The sequence below is a fragment of the Quercus suber genome, unplaced genomic scaffold (assembly GCF_002906115.3).
Source record: "Quercus suber isolate HL8 unplaced genomic scaffold, Cork oak 2.0 scaffold_124, whole genome shotgun sequence".
Lineage (NCBI taxonomy): Eukaryota > Viridiplantae > Streptophyta > Magnoliopsida > Fagales > Fagaceae > Quercus > Quercus suber.
The window spans coordinates 821,786-837,332 of record NW_027069588.1 but is presented as its reverse complement, the minus strand read 5'-3'; the positions used below and the strand labels follow the sequence as shown (position 1 = coordinate 837,332).

Sequence of the window (15,547 nt, the reverse complement as noted above, 5' to 3'; positions counted from 1 at the left end):
TAGTTTATGTATATATGTATATTTGATTGTAGAATTGCAGATTTCAAAATCTCTATTTTTTTTTTCTTTTTCAATTTAATAGTTGAAAAGGGAGGATAAGAACTAGTTGAATTACAAAACTCTGGACAAATCTCAGCTTGTATTTTACTCAAAAATACAAATCTCTCTCAATTTTGCAAGGTCTGAAGACGTAATTAGTGATTAGTAAGTACAATTTTATACCAATTTTAGAGAGGTTAATTTCCAAACTCAAACCTGTGACAAATAGAGGTGGTAAGTATTCTTGAATGATAAAGAGAGAGCTTCTCTTATGTGTGCTCAGCTGTCAATGTCTCTTCTCTACCCTGGCAAACTGACCTGAGTACTATCACCTAGGTATTAAAACACTATCATTTAAATACCATTGATGGTCTAATCTATACCACTGACAAAGAAGATGAAAATAAAAGCCTACAGGTTCTGCAGAACCCTCATCTAACAACAAACTTTGAAATGCTTTAGGAACCATAAATGCCTTTGTTTTATTGGCAATGACACACACAATGCCAGTGGGTCTTGAACCCACAACCATGACCTTCACCTCGCTCATTGGCTTAATTAATCCATAAATGCATTCCAAATGGATTAATTATACAACCACAGAAACATTCTTTCTGGTAAATCAACATAGTTTTAGGACTATATTCAACACAAAACAATAGCTATATAGCAAACATATAACTTTACTCAGACGCTTCTCAAAAAGGAAAATGACAATGAATTAACCATTGTTAAGAACGCTACCATGTTTATGCTTTAATGAAGACTTGACTCAATTTGAAAATGAAACTAAACTGAGAGGTAATGTAAAGGGACACTAAAACAGAATTTTTACAAAAATGAAAAGGGCACAGCGAAAACAATGAAATAAAACATCTCATTTTAATGGAGCGCAATCAGCTAACTTCCGGAAAATTTTTGGCCAAAACATAAGGATGCATAAAAACAATTTATTAATTCATATAGACGTATCCGAGAATGATAGACCATTTTAAATTTTGGGATTAACAAATTTCCTCTTGAAGTTTTGAATTAAATCAAGAGTTCAAATTTGTTGCCTCAATTTCTCCTCTATTAATTTCAACTCTCATAATAGCTAAGATTAAGTAAGTTCACAATTAATAAACAGGTAACTCACAATCAATTCCAATCTCACACATATAAACCATGACTAATGAACAAATTTGAGGAAGTTGACACTTTTCTCTAATAAATGAAACACAAACTGAATTATAACAACTATAACAAGAATATCAATCAAACAAATTTTGAAGAAACCTATCTGATTCATATCAGAGATTAACAATGGGCTCCTACAAAGCTTACTCCTTGGGGTGGCAAATGAGCGGGTTGGGTCATAAATGGGTTAAGTTATAAATGAGTTGGGTGTATAATTATCCATTTATCTATTTATGACCCGTTTATATATAAATTAATTATCCATTACCTGCTCAACCAATTTAATTAGTAATCCGCCCATTTAGCCCAATATGACCCAAATAAATAAATAACTTGTTAAAAGCTTTAAAAACAAAAATTAAAAAGTTCAAAAATCACTTTTCCTGTTCTTTTCTTTCATTTTCCCTTCACAAAATTCATTTCATTTTCCCTTCACAAAATTCATTTTCCAGCAATCGAACAAAGCCACAAAGAGAGAAAAAAAAAAAAAAAAAAGACTTTTTTCTTCTCTGTTTTTTTTTTTTTTTTTTTTTTTTAATTTTTTTTTCCTAACCAAACAAAGGACAGAGTTTATTCTCTTCCCTTCTCTCTGTTGCACCTTTCCTTATAACCAAAACATATGTAGTGTAAAGTTTTAGTAGAAAAGTAGATTTCGTGTAATTTGAGTTTATTCCTCTTATCATTTTATAATATTTGAAAAAAGTTAAAGTAAGATTTTAAGATAAAATATTAGTACGATAATATAAAGTAAGTTAGAATTATGTGGGCCATAATTAAGACAGTCTGACAGGTAAGAGCTAAGTGCAAAGGGACAAAATTCATTGTTTTGTTTTGTTTTTTGTTTTTTGTTTTTGTTTTTTTTTTTTTTTTTGCTTCACCTAGCTGAAGCTTCATCAAAACCACACCCGTGCAAAGTTAAAACCAATCTTCCAGGTGAATTTATATTTTATAGACCGAAGACTCGCAACTTGCTACAAACACACACATACATTCCCCACCAAATTAAAACCTTGTAGCTATCTCCATTGTAACAACAGCTGTGTCACTCTCACTCACTGCCACACCTACCACAACCCATCCAGTAAACACCACCACCTTAGTTTTCTCACCTCCAGACTCTTAGGTTTGGTTGTGTTTGATCAAACTCTAAACTTTTTGCACCAAGCAAACATTTTGCGATTTCACAACTCGTTGATTTATGTGATTGTGCGTCAGCAATATGTAAGGTGGGTTGGTTGTATAAGATAGAAAATATTATTACCCGAGTCAGCAAGTTATGAATAACAATGCGAACCCAATATAAAACTCCCTTAATTCAATACTAACTCTAGTGGTAAAAATATTTCTTTTTTTCTATTTTTTTAATTTATTAAAAGAATATAACATTGTTATATAATAAAAGTGAAATTAATAATCAATTATATGAAAATAATATTTTATATTAATAACATATCATCTTAATATATTGTGAAACAAAATTGAAAACTTTTTCTCTATTTTATTCAATTTCTCTATATAAAAAAAATGATTCATTCAATAATCCTTTAATAGACTTAAAGTTACTATATTATATATATATATATATTTATTATTATATATATTACTTATGTAATTTTATTATAAACTGATGTGACAGTATGTTCCTACCAGTTTTATGCTTCAGGCTCTAAATTAATAGACTCACGGTACATACACACAACAACTCAACAATCACATCTCCAGTGTGGGTATTCAATTATTCATTGAAGGAATTAGCAAGTACAGAGAGATGGGAATCCATTAAAAAAAAAAAAAAAAAAAAAAAAAAAGAAAGAAAGAAAAAAAAAAGTATAGAGAGGGGACTTTTGTCAAGGGCTTCTTCTTATTCGGTAAACAAAGGGTCAATTTGAATTTTTTTTTTTTTTTTTTTGTTTGTTTTGTTTTTTTTTTTTTTTTTTTGGGACTTGAATTTTATAATAAGCTCATACATTGTGCGAAAGTCCACATTGATAACACTTCAGCCTTCAGCTTTCTCTTGCTAGGCAACTAGATATGCTTGTATACACGCTTACTAACCTGTTTTACATAAACCATATGTTGGAACATCTTTTAACTGATTGCAGGAGCCTAATAAAAAAACTTCCTTAATTGTATAGTTTCACATGTTTATAGGAAATCTAATAGATGTGCTGATAGCTTTCCAAAAATGAGAGTTGTACAAGATATGATTTCTGTATTTTGTAGGACTTGCCGCTTATGGTGCCGGCTTTTGATAAAGCTGAGTTTGACTTTTGATAAACCTGAGTTTTTTTTTTATTTTATTTTTTTTTTTAATTTTTAGCTTTGAATATTGAGATACAAATCTTCTCCACAACTAGTTTTTGTTTGATGATAATGGTAATCATGTGCTTAGATGAGGTTCTGATGCATTTTTATAGTAGTCCTAGCATGGTGTGGATGTTCATTTGAAATTATTATCATTCAAGAGATGTAAAATTATTATAAAAATGGTATTAACTATGGGTCCATATTGAAGTGATGTTGCTCCATTTATCACTCAACCTATAAAGTCTAATTTAAAAAAAAAAAAAAAAAAAAAAAAAAAAAAAAAAAACGTATAAGTTGTGAAGAAAGATCACGATAACAATTTCCCTTAACAATTAACATTGCTCAAATTATCATGGCTACAATATAGAGTTGACAAAAGGATTTGCTAGACATTGCTGGAAGTGGGAGGACAATCAGATTCTTTAAAGAACATGCACCGAAAACAAGTTATCCCAATCCTATGGGGATAGGTTTGCAAAGCAGTTCCAATTGTTCTTGCGTCAATCCTAAATTTTGTACCTTAATATTCGGCTCAAAAAATGGCTGTGTGCGACTCATTCAAATAAGCCAAATTTGAATTAGCTATAAATAAAATAAATAGAAGGGAGACTTTAAATTTTAAAATATTTTACTTCTAAAACAAATAAATTGGATGCCTTCTCATGATACATTTTGGTCATTTTCACACTTTGAAATGTCACAATTGTATGCTAAGCCAGGCCATGTATGACTTCTCATGACACGCTTTGGTCCAAGTGCACCTTATTCTGGTTAGCAAAAAAAAAAAAAAGTGCACCTTCTGCTGTATGGCTTCTAATGACACGTTTTCGTCCAAGTGCACCTTCACATGTTTTATAATGTAATGACACATTTTGGACCAAGTGCACAAAACCAAATTAGCAAAAAAAAAAAAAAAAAAAAAAAAAAAAAAAAAAAAACAAAAACAAAAAACAAAATGCACACACTCAGTTGGGCCAGATTAACCGGTCAAGTCCCTCAACAACCCTCTATACTTTTGGAGCGCTCACATATACATTTTGGATAATTTATTTGAATGACTTAGAAGAAACATTTGTGCCATTGGGGCATCCTATATTACCAATTTATATAGTTATATGTATATATGTATATTTGATTGTAGAACTGCAGATTTCAAAATCTCTCTCTCTCTCTCTCTCTCTCTCTCTCTTTTATATATATATATATATATATTTTTTTTTTTAAATATCATAGTTGCGAAGGGAGAATAAGAACCCGTTGAATGATAAGATTGACAAATCTGAACTTATATTTTACTAAAAAATACAAAGCCCTCCTAATTTTGCAAGGTCTGAAGACGTAGTGATTATTCAGTCTTACACCAATTTTAGAGAGGTTAATTCCCAAACTCAAACCTGCGACAAATAGAGAGCACTTACCATCACATCTTCTGTCCTCTTCCCTCATAGTATTCAACAGCATGTATTGATTACAATTCCATTATGACATTAATGCTCTCATGTGCCCAGCATGCCAAATGTCCTATAAAATGCCCCGCATACCTACAACTTGAAGAAATGCCAAGCAGGGTACAATCTACTCAATGCAACACATATTTGACAACCAACATATAAGTTAGGAAGACTGGGATTTCCATAAGAATACCCTTAACTATCATCAATTGTTTTGCACATATAACTACCATTCTTTGTTATAAATGCATTTACGACTCCAACTAAACTAGGACAGTAAGATATAGAATTCCTGAACTCTATTAACTATCCATTGTACATGGATATGCATATAGTACGGGAGGGTGCCATTCTACCAAACCATTTAAGAGTTGTAAGCATTCTTGAATGATAAAGAGAGAGCTTCTCTTATGTGTGCTCAGCTGTCAATGTCTCTCTTCTACCCTGGCAAACTGACCTGAGTACTATCACCTAAGGTATTAAAACACTATCATTTAAATACCATTGATGGTCTAATCTATACCACTGACAAAGAAAATGAAAAAAAAAAATCCTACAGGTTCAGCAGAACCCTCATCTAACAACAAACTTTGAAATGCTTTCGGAACCATAAATGCCTTTGCTTTATTGGCAATGACACACACAATGCCAGTGGGTCTTGAACCCACAACCTTAGCCTTCACCTCCCTCATTGGCATAATTAATCCATAAATGCATTCCAAAAGGATTAATTATACAACCACAGAAACATTCTTTCTGGTAAATCAACATAGTTTTAGGACTATATTCAACACAAAACAATAGCTATATAGCAAACATATAACTTTACTCAGACGCTTCTCAAAAAAAAAAAAAAAAAAAAAAGCTTAGACGCCAATGATTCATTTACCAGATAAATCAACATGAATTATCACTAGTTATTGCTTTTGTATGTGTTTTGCCACCTATAATCCATGTAAAATGGAAATAAATGTAGAAGCAAAAAGAAAAATGACAATAAATTAACCATTGTTAAGAATGCTACCATGTTTATGCTTTAATGAAGACTTAATTTGAAAATGAAACTAAACTGAGAGGTAATGTAAAGGGACACTAAAACAGAATTTTTACAAGAATGAAAAGGGCACAGCTAAAACAATGAAATAAAACATCTCATTTTAATGGAGTGCAATCAGCAAACTTCCGGAAAATTTTTGGCCAAAACATAAGGATGCATAAAAATAATTTATTAATTCTTATAATTTTATTATAGACGTATCCGAGAATGATAGACCATTTTAAATTGTGGGACTAACAAATTTCCTCTTGAAGTTTTGATTTAAATCAAGAGTTCAAATTTGTTGCCTCAGTTTCTCCTCTATTAATTTCAACTCTCATAATAGCTAAGATTAAGCAAGTTCACAATTAATAAACAGGTAACTCACAATCAATTCCGAACTCACACATATAAACCATGACTAATGAATAAATTTGAGGAAGATAACACTTTTCTCTAATAAATGAAACACAAGCTGAATTATAACAACTATAAAAACAATATAAATCAAACAAATTTTGAAGAAATAACACTAAACATTGTCATTGTAAATTTTCCATGATACCTGACATTGTTATACATTCACACAAGTTAGCAGAATTTAACATGAAACTAATGAGCTCAACAACAAAGGGCAAAAGGGTTTCTCCTTCTATCGATTATAAGCCGTTTACTTTAAACCAATAAGAACAAATTAATAAACAATGTGAAAGAAAAATTTCCAAATCAACAATTACCCATTTACAAATGCCCGACGCTCCAATGAATCCGCCATTCACATCCTCCAAAAAATTACGACGCTGTGCCGCTTGGAATAAAAGAATTGGTGAGAGTAAAACTCAAACATGACCTTAAAAATTTTGCAATTTTTCAATCCAATTACAAGTCTAGAACGTGTCCTTGAGCTTCAGGAGCTGCCTTCTCTTGAAAATCAAGAATCCCACCACACCAATTTGGAGGATTGTGGCGATAACCATAAACAATATTCCAATCTTCTTCCCATGATTGAGAGTCTTCCGTTTATGCCTTGGGTGTGAGCGTAGATATGGGTGGTCGGGATTTTGGTTAAATTTATGGTTCTGTCGCGGTGGCGGTAGAGATAACACTGGAGGCGGTAGAGCTGCCGACGGAGGCCGCGGAGCTGTCTTATCTAACGGAGATGGAGGCGGATCTGTCAAACCTGGTGGAGGTGGAGGTGGCGGAGGAGGCGGCGGGGGAGGAGGAGAAGGTGGTGGATATGATGGCGGAGGTGGTGGAGGAGGTGGAGGTGGAGGTGGAGGTGGTGAAGGTGAAAGAGAGTTCGAATCAGTTGGTGATTGGGACTCGACATAGAATGCAAGGATACTAATGGCAAAGCCAAAAACTAGGAACACCAAGGTTGTTGGTGGTAATGGAGGTTGTTCCATGGAACAACAATGAAAAAAAAAAAAAAAAATTATAAATTTATCTAACTTCAGGGTTTGGATTAGATTCCAAAGTCTTTTCTTGCATCTGGGTCCAACCCCAGATGATTGATTTTCAGCTATGAAAGCTAGGGTTTAGGCATAGGTATGGTTTTTCGAATCTGGGTCCCTGTGATCTCTAGCTCCCATGTAAAATCAACCAATTGGGTCAAATGGGTTTCTTCCCAAATGGTTGATTTCTCTTTGTTCTTCAGACTGATTCAGAATCTTGTGAGATTTGGGAACCATAGAAATGGGTTTGGGAAAAAGTTCTAATTTTTTGAATCTGGGTGTTTGTGGTACTCGGATTTTTGTGTTTGAGGATTTTAGAGAAATGGGTCAAATGGGTTTGGTCCAAAAGATATCAAATTTGCGTGTACACGGCATTAGCAGCCATTGAGGAATCAAGGATGATTGTGTCTGAATCTGAGGTTTCTGGGATTTTGTCTCTTGATCTTTGTGAGGGATCAAATGAATTAGTCAAACGGGTTGGTGAGAGAGGCATTGATTGATTGATTCGAACGTGTAAATGGCCGGAAGAGATTGAATCGAAGAGTTTTTTTTTTTTTCCTCACCTTCTCAGAAATGGAGGAGAGACAGAGAGAGAGAAACAAGGTCTACGCTGGATTCAACGGTTGGGGCTAAATTGGTTATTGAGTCATAGCAAGGAATCATCTTTTTGAGCTGTATTTAGGAGAGAGAGAATGTCCACCCTTTATCAACGTGAGTTGTTAGTTTAGCAATACCAATGGGGAATTATAAATCCAACTTTAGTGTTGTTGGATCATGTGGGCCTAAAATGGGATGGGATCATGGTTTTGGATTTAGGGTGATGTTAAAAGAGGCCTTTGAGCCCATCCTAGATCCTTGAAAAAGACCCAATATTAGTTTAACTTGCTGAGATAAGATAGCCACAACACAAAGAACTCGGAGTTAAGATTTTTAGAAGCTTTTTTCGGTGAAATTACATTTTACCATTCTAAACTATACATTAAATTACACTTTACACCTTAAACTATTTAAATGCACATTTTGCACCCTAAATTATGACCCTTATTGCACTTTGCACCTTAATGTTAATTTTAGAGTTAAGTTAGACAAAAATTTATAGCACATGACTTGCACATGATTTTTATTTAGATAGTACAATGTTAAAGACCAAAACACCCTTTTTCACAAACAATTAAAACAAATGTAAAAAAAAAAAAAAAAACAACTCTTCATCTCTCGCGTGTACAGGTTTAGATTTCTCTCTATCCCCAAATCAAAACCCTTAGTCTGCAACCCAAAATCCCCAAATTAAAAATATTTCTCCACCGCAACAACGCTGCTCCACCACCTCGACGAAAGCCCCAAATTGCAACTTCTTAGATCACTCTCTTACACTCTTGCTTTTCACAAAGGAAACCGTAAATTCCAAATTGATACCCCAACTCAGTCTCTGTGTCTTTGGAGCAAGAAAAAGTGTTTTATCAGGTCTCACTCAGTCGAAACCCCAACTTTGTTGAAACAAATTTGATTTGACACAAGTAATAAACCTACAACAGTAAAAGATGTTGAAGAAAACAGGACAGTAGATGCCAAGTAAGAAAAGCCTTGTAAATGCCATTTTAGAAATTCAAACAGGAAATTTAAGCAGAATCTTAAATTATTTGTTTTGACAAAGTAAGAGCAACGAATCTCAAGAATTCTATTCTTGAAGTACGAATTTAGTCCTCAAATCTTTGCCCATACTAGCTCGGACATGATAATGGTTGGGATTTTGATGAGTGTATTATTGTCAAAAGGTGGCTTGGGTAGGTAGAGTTTTATTGTTTTGTAGCTTTTTGGAATTGTTGAAATTTTTTTATAAAATTTTTTATATAGAAGAAACGATGATTGTTTGTGGAATATTGTACAGAACAGTATTTTTTTTTGTTTGAATTGTTGTATTGAATGTTGTGTCATCAATTAGTCTCAAAATTCTTGGGCTGGAGGTGCGAGAACTGTTGAAAATTCTTGGGCTGGAGGCGCGAGAACTTTAACTGTTGCTGCAAGTTCTCTGCTGTAAGAACTTCAACTGCTCCAATAGGATATGGTGGTGGTGATAACAGTCAATATGTGGTGGTGCTTGAAAAAGCCATTCAAAGGGTGCAGTCCGTAAAGAGGAAAAAACCTTGGGAAAGAGAGAGAGCTGTGTACCTGTACGCACTAGGAGGAGATAAAAAAACTGGACAAGAAAAAAAGAAAGGAAAAAAAAAACTTTTTGTTTTTAATTGTTTGTGAAAAGGGTGTTTTGGTCTTTAAATATTTTGCCATATAAGCAAAAATCATGTGTAAGTCATGTGCTAGTAATTTCTGTCTAATTTAATAGTAAAACTAACGACAGGGTGCAAAGTGTAACAATATTCATAGTTTAGGGTGCAAAGCGTGCATTCGAATAGTTTATGGTGCAAAGTGTAACCCAGTATATAGTTTAGAGTGATAAAGTGTAATTTTCCCACTTTTTTCTATTCCTTGCTATACGTATAAGTACAAGTTGGCCCTTGACTAGAAACAGCTCAACCCTTGCTTTGCTTTGCTACATTTAGCCTTGCAATTAGGCACTCATGACCTAATAATTGAAATGGATGCATGGCGTTGATAAATTTGACACTCCTTACATAATTATTGAAATTGATGCTAAAGTAGCCGTGGGATTCATTTACGTTGGGTAAATTACTATTTTATTTTATTTTCCTAATATTTCAAATTTAAAAGTTCAATCTCTAACCTTTTGTCTTATGTTAAAATAGTCATATTTGTTAAATAATTGATGAAAAATACTGAAGTAGCTAATGATTAAAATAAAATATTATTTTTATGCCACTTAGACTACCATATTGCATAAACTTAAAAATTATTAATCTAATGATAACTCTAAAGTCAATTTTTTTTAAAAAAAAATTGTTTGACCTAAACATAATAGTTAACAGACATCACGCTCCAAAAATTGATTAATTAAACTTTAACTAATAGATTAACGGTATTTTTTTTTTTTTGAGAAGAAATAGATTAACGGTAATTGAAGAAGCAAAATAAAAAATAAAAAAAATAAAAACAACTAAGCTTTTGTGTTTATCTCAAAAATAGATAAACTAATAAACGATTGATATCAACAATTTAGTTGTGTTTTAGTTATGATTTTCCTTCTTCAGTTTGTTGGATTACACTTCTCTTCTATGATTGAGGTTAGCCTCCTTTTAATTAGATTTATCTATATATAATGTTTCAATCAAGGTTTTGAAACCCGAACCGGACCGGAAAGTTCGACCAAAAACCGAACTAAAATCCGGTTTTTTAAGCTTAGAGAACCGGGTATCAGTGAGTTGTGAGAGAACCGCATGAACCGAGGTTCAACCGGAAAAACCGAACTAATCGTAGGCCAGTTCAACCGGTCCATACCGGAGGAAATATCGAATTCCGGCCGGTAAATGCATATCGGACCGGAAAAAGAAAAATGTTTTTGTCACTCTCACCTTCCACCGGCGACGATCTCTACATTCTTAACCTCAAGTCGGGGTTATGGACTGATTTGGCTGCTGCTACTTCATCTTCATCTTCTTCTTCTTCTTCTTCTTCTTCTTTCTCTCTCTCTCTCTCTCTCTCTCTCTCTCTCTCTCTCTCTCTCTCTCTCTCTCTCTCTCTCTCTCTCTCTCTCTCTGCCCGTCTAACTTTCTTGGTTTTTTACTTTTTTTAAAACTTTTCTCGGTTTTTAAAACTTCTCTGCCCAAGAAATAGACTTTTCAGATGTAAATAGTAGCTTGCCTTTTGATTTTCTCAAAGCATCAAGAGATGATAGTTTGAATTGGTGTCAAAATCTTTTGACACGTGGAATTGATATTTATTGAGTTTGGTGGGTGTTTGATTATTTAATATTTTATTTATTTATTTTTTATTTTTTTTATGGTTTCCCACTTTTATATATTTATATTGATAACTCCATAAAAAAATATAAAAAGTTGCTAAAGTAATATATTGAGTTATTAGAAATATAACTTTGTATATTGTATAAAATAGTAAAAAATAGCGGTAAACTCGAAATGGTACACTGGTATTGATCGGTACCCGAAATATATCGTACCTCAGGCCAAACCGGTATAGTCTCGAGTACGATATTGACTTCCTTGCTCACACCTTGTAAGTAAGACTGAAGTCATGACCAACGGACCAAGTGCTCTTCTTGGGAAGTAATATGCAATATTATTAAATTTATATTAAATTTACATGATTTATAGTTTCTAAACTTCTATGTCATCTTTCTCAACATCTTAAATATTACTAGATTAACTTTTTATTTAAGAATAATACTTATGCAAATTATGAATTTATTTTAAAAGTTGTTTTTAGTTAACTGAAATGATTTCTCTTAAAGGATTATTATAAAAATGTCTTTTTATGCTTATTTATGTTGTACTATTTTTTATTAACCTTATAATGTACTATTTTATGTATTTTGTTTCAATTTTAAAGATATTTTTAGTAAATTTTGCTATATTTCCAAATTTAATATTTTTATTTTTATTTAAATAATTATTAAATTAATTATGACGTCATCACGATTCGACCCCGGTTCGACCTCAAAAACCTTGAACCTCTCCCTTTTACGGTTCAATGAACGGTCCGGGTCTGAAAATCTTGGTTTCAATCATGATATTGCCATAATGAAAGTTGAAGATTAAACTATAGAAAAAAGGAGAATAACAAGGCCAGTTGTTTGGAGTAGGATTAGTAATGAGCTCATTTTTAGATAGAGAAGTGCTAAATCCATAAACCACAACACTTTCACAACAGATCTTTAAGTGTTAAATTGTTATTTGTTTGGAGTAAGTTATTGAAGCACTTGGTTGTCAACTCCCTGGCAAGGAGGATGGAGATTCAAGCTCCCCAAAGACAGAACTACAGTCTTTAAATAGTTATCTTATGGGAACAAACTTTTCAAAGCTCCACCCTAAGATTCAGCAAAAAACGAGACTTGCCATTAGAACCCTACCCTATGAAATCCAACATAATATATTAACTCATAAAGCCCTAACAAGTTCTTATGACATATGGATGCATCTTTTTAAAGTATTAGTTTCTACAGCATTTATTAGAACAAAAGATATGACAGATGATACATGGCTATCTCATAAGGCCACATGGTATGAAAGTTTTGGAGAAGCAGACAGAGTTTAAGAAGGAACAGGAGACAGATACAATCCCTATCCGGGATTACTTATCAACACGGAGACAGAAGATCCAGCCAGTGATTTGTGATCCTTTATGGTTATCTGAAATGTTAGAAGCAGGGTTTATTAGCAAATTAATCATAACTTATGGAGTTCAGATTAGTTTATTTCCCAAAATCATCCAAGAGGTAGATGCACAGATTGGAGGACTTAATTATATGAGGATCACCATCTGGAGTACTCTTCCAGCTTGGGACAATAGCTATTATATGGAAGTTCAGCCAACACACATTCTGATCCTTATCCATGATTGGGGTTGTATCCCTGAATACAACTGGTATACAGGAGATACTTATTTACCACTTGATGATCCAGATGCTTTGGCTTAGGAATGATCTAATTTTATGAGTAATAAGATTTATGAAATACAAAAAGAATTAGGTAGAGGCTTCCACTTATATAGCTACACTAATAGGATAGTTATGTATGGCCCAAGACCTTCAGCAAGGAGTCTTTTTGGAAGAAGAGAGATTGTTAAGGATCCTAGAATGATGACAGCAAAGGATCGTTTTCCTATTTATCTTCCCATTTCATGTTGTGTTCTATGTAGTAATTATGGAATAGTTCATGAGCATGAGTAGTATGAGGATAACTCTGATTCGCTAGATTATGATAATTACGCGGATACAGATTAATAGACAGATAAATATGCCAATCAAGATAGAATGCTCACAACGATGACAAATCACTATTCATCAGTGATAGATAGTGACAGATCGACAGATCACTATTCACCAGTAGGCGTAAATAGCTTCCAGATAGATTCAAAACAGATAAAGACAAATGAGTTACTACTGTTCACTTGCACGTGACAGAAAGTATCCTGACAAATTTCAATTCTCAGAATATATGGTTCCTACCGACAGTTTAACTTGAGTTAACTTTACCTACTTAGGTTAATCTACTATGGTTCACTGCATCTATAAAAGAGACAGACTACGTAGATGGAAGACAAGTTTCTCAGAATAAAGGTTTCTCATTTTAGAAGTTCCTCATAATAGAAATTTCCCATATTAGAAGTTTTAGAAAGACTTTGTAATAGCCTTCCCTTTCCTTTAGAAAGACTTTCCCCTCTCTTGTAATCTTGTAATCTTTCTCTCCAGACAAAACCTTGTAATCTTTTAGTTTCTAAGACAGTTTTATTTTCAAAGCTTGTATCAAAGATAGTTGTTTTCAAGTTTATCAAAGACAGTAGTTTTATTTCAAGTAAGATTTTACTTGTTTCAGTTTCAGTTTTCATATTCCATATTCCGTTTTAACTTATTTTGAATATATCTATTTTGCTATTTTCTTCTTTATCATCTATTTTATCATTATTTATGTTTCCATATTATTGCTGTGCTCTCTCTTGGGTATGTTATATGGTATCAGAGCCATGGATGGTAGATGTATGAGTTTTATTTCTTTGCAATTAAGAAGTGGCTAGGAACTTTTATTACTGCATAGCCACTACTTGCTCCTTGTTAGCGTTGGTCAGCCTTAAGACTCGTTGGCAAACCATAGTTTCACGTTGCTCAGCCCGTTTTTTGTTAGCCGACGGACAGGCGTGTGCTTAGGTGGTCCCGTAATGGAGTTTCCTGAGGAGGTGGTCCCGAAAACAAGGATACCAGTGGTTAGTAATAGTTCCGCCAGTAATTATTAATTGCTTGGAAATAGAATAAATACGTTTATCTATTCATCATCTGTTTGCTTGTTCACACTTAGGTTAGGCACACACTAATTAGAAACATGGACTATGATGATATAGATTATGATGAAGGTTATAGCATGAGAGATATAGACAATAATTGGTTAAATGAACTTGTAATTTGGGGGTCTAAACGTTCAAGGTGTTTTACACAGTATTTGAACTTTCAATCTACATGCTTAAGGTTTTATGCCATGCTTTCCTTTGTTTCGTTCCCTTTTTGCTCTATGTTGATGTTGGGTTTATATGCTCACATGCTTGTCATGCCTTGCTTGGATCTATGTGTTTATGCGCTCTTTGCCATGTTTCGTGCTTAGATTTATATCTGTACATGTTATATGCTCAAATTCGTGTTCTACCATGTCCATATGCTAAATTTCTACAAGTTTACATGCATGTTTCTATGCCTATTTTTCTCGATCTGTGTTTCCACATGCTTGTGTGCTTGGATCTATGCTCTCCACATGCTTTGTGCTAATTTTCCATGTGCTTGTGCACTCTATGCCATTTTCGTGTGCCTAGACCTAGCCTATGTTTGTCGTGCCATGTGCTGTTGTAGTCCTTTTGTCGCTTTATCTTTCTTTCTTGTGTTTTTGGCCTTTTTGTTTGGACTTGATCTAGAACCTACGGTCTTTGTCATCGTCCATTCACCTTGGCCCATATCAAAGGGCTTAGATCATTCCTGATAGGCCACAAACATATTAACCCCTTGTGATTAAATTAATTAATTAATTAGCCAAATTATTAATTAATCAATTTAACATGCAAACGCATGGTAGCACAAACAAATCACCAATAAACTAATTATGTAGCGGAAAATAAATAATACGGTGATTTGTTTATGAATGGGGAAAACCTGATGGCAAAAACCCCACCAAGTGATTTTCAGGTCACCACTCCCGAAACTCCATTATTATCACAACAAGCGGTTACAAGTAAAGGATTCCTAAGTACCTTACTAACCTACAGTTGAATCCTTACCCCAATACCCAATTGGACTTGTTCGGTTGTGATAATTTTTCCTTTTGATGCACGACTCCCAAGTACGTGACTTCAATCACTAACTAGAAAGAGTTGTTGGCTGCAAATTTCTTCAGTTCATCCACGATGAAGATCAAGAAGATACTTGGTCACGAAACCCAAAGGTGCACATACAC

The 15,547-nt window shown here is 33.5% G+C and overlaps 1 protein-coding gene across 1 annotated transcript; it reads right to left on the bottom strand.

Annotated features, from left to right (window-relative positions):
* Nucleotides 1-6,899: 6,899 nt before the first annotated feature.
* On the bottom strand, nt 6,900-7,418 carry LOC112007475 (leucine-rich repeat extensin-like protein 3). The gene has a single exon (XM_065775954.1). The coding sequence runs from the start codon at nt 7,416-7,418 to the stop codon at nt 6,900-6,902; it is 519 nt and encodes a 172-aa protein (XP_065632026.1).
* Nucleotides 7,419-15,547: the final 8,129 nt, after the last annotated feature.

Bases quoted from the DNA above. Each gene is read 5' to 3' on its own strand.
- LOC112007475 (XM_065775954.1), bottom strand. From the start codon at position 7,418: ATGGAACAACCTCCATTACCACCAACAACCTTGGTGTTCCTAGTTTTT.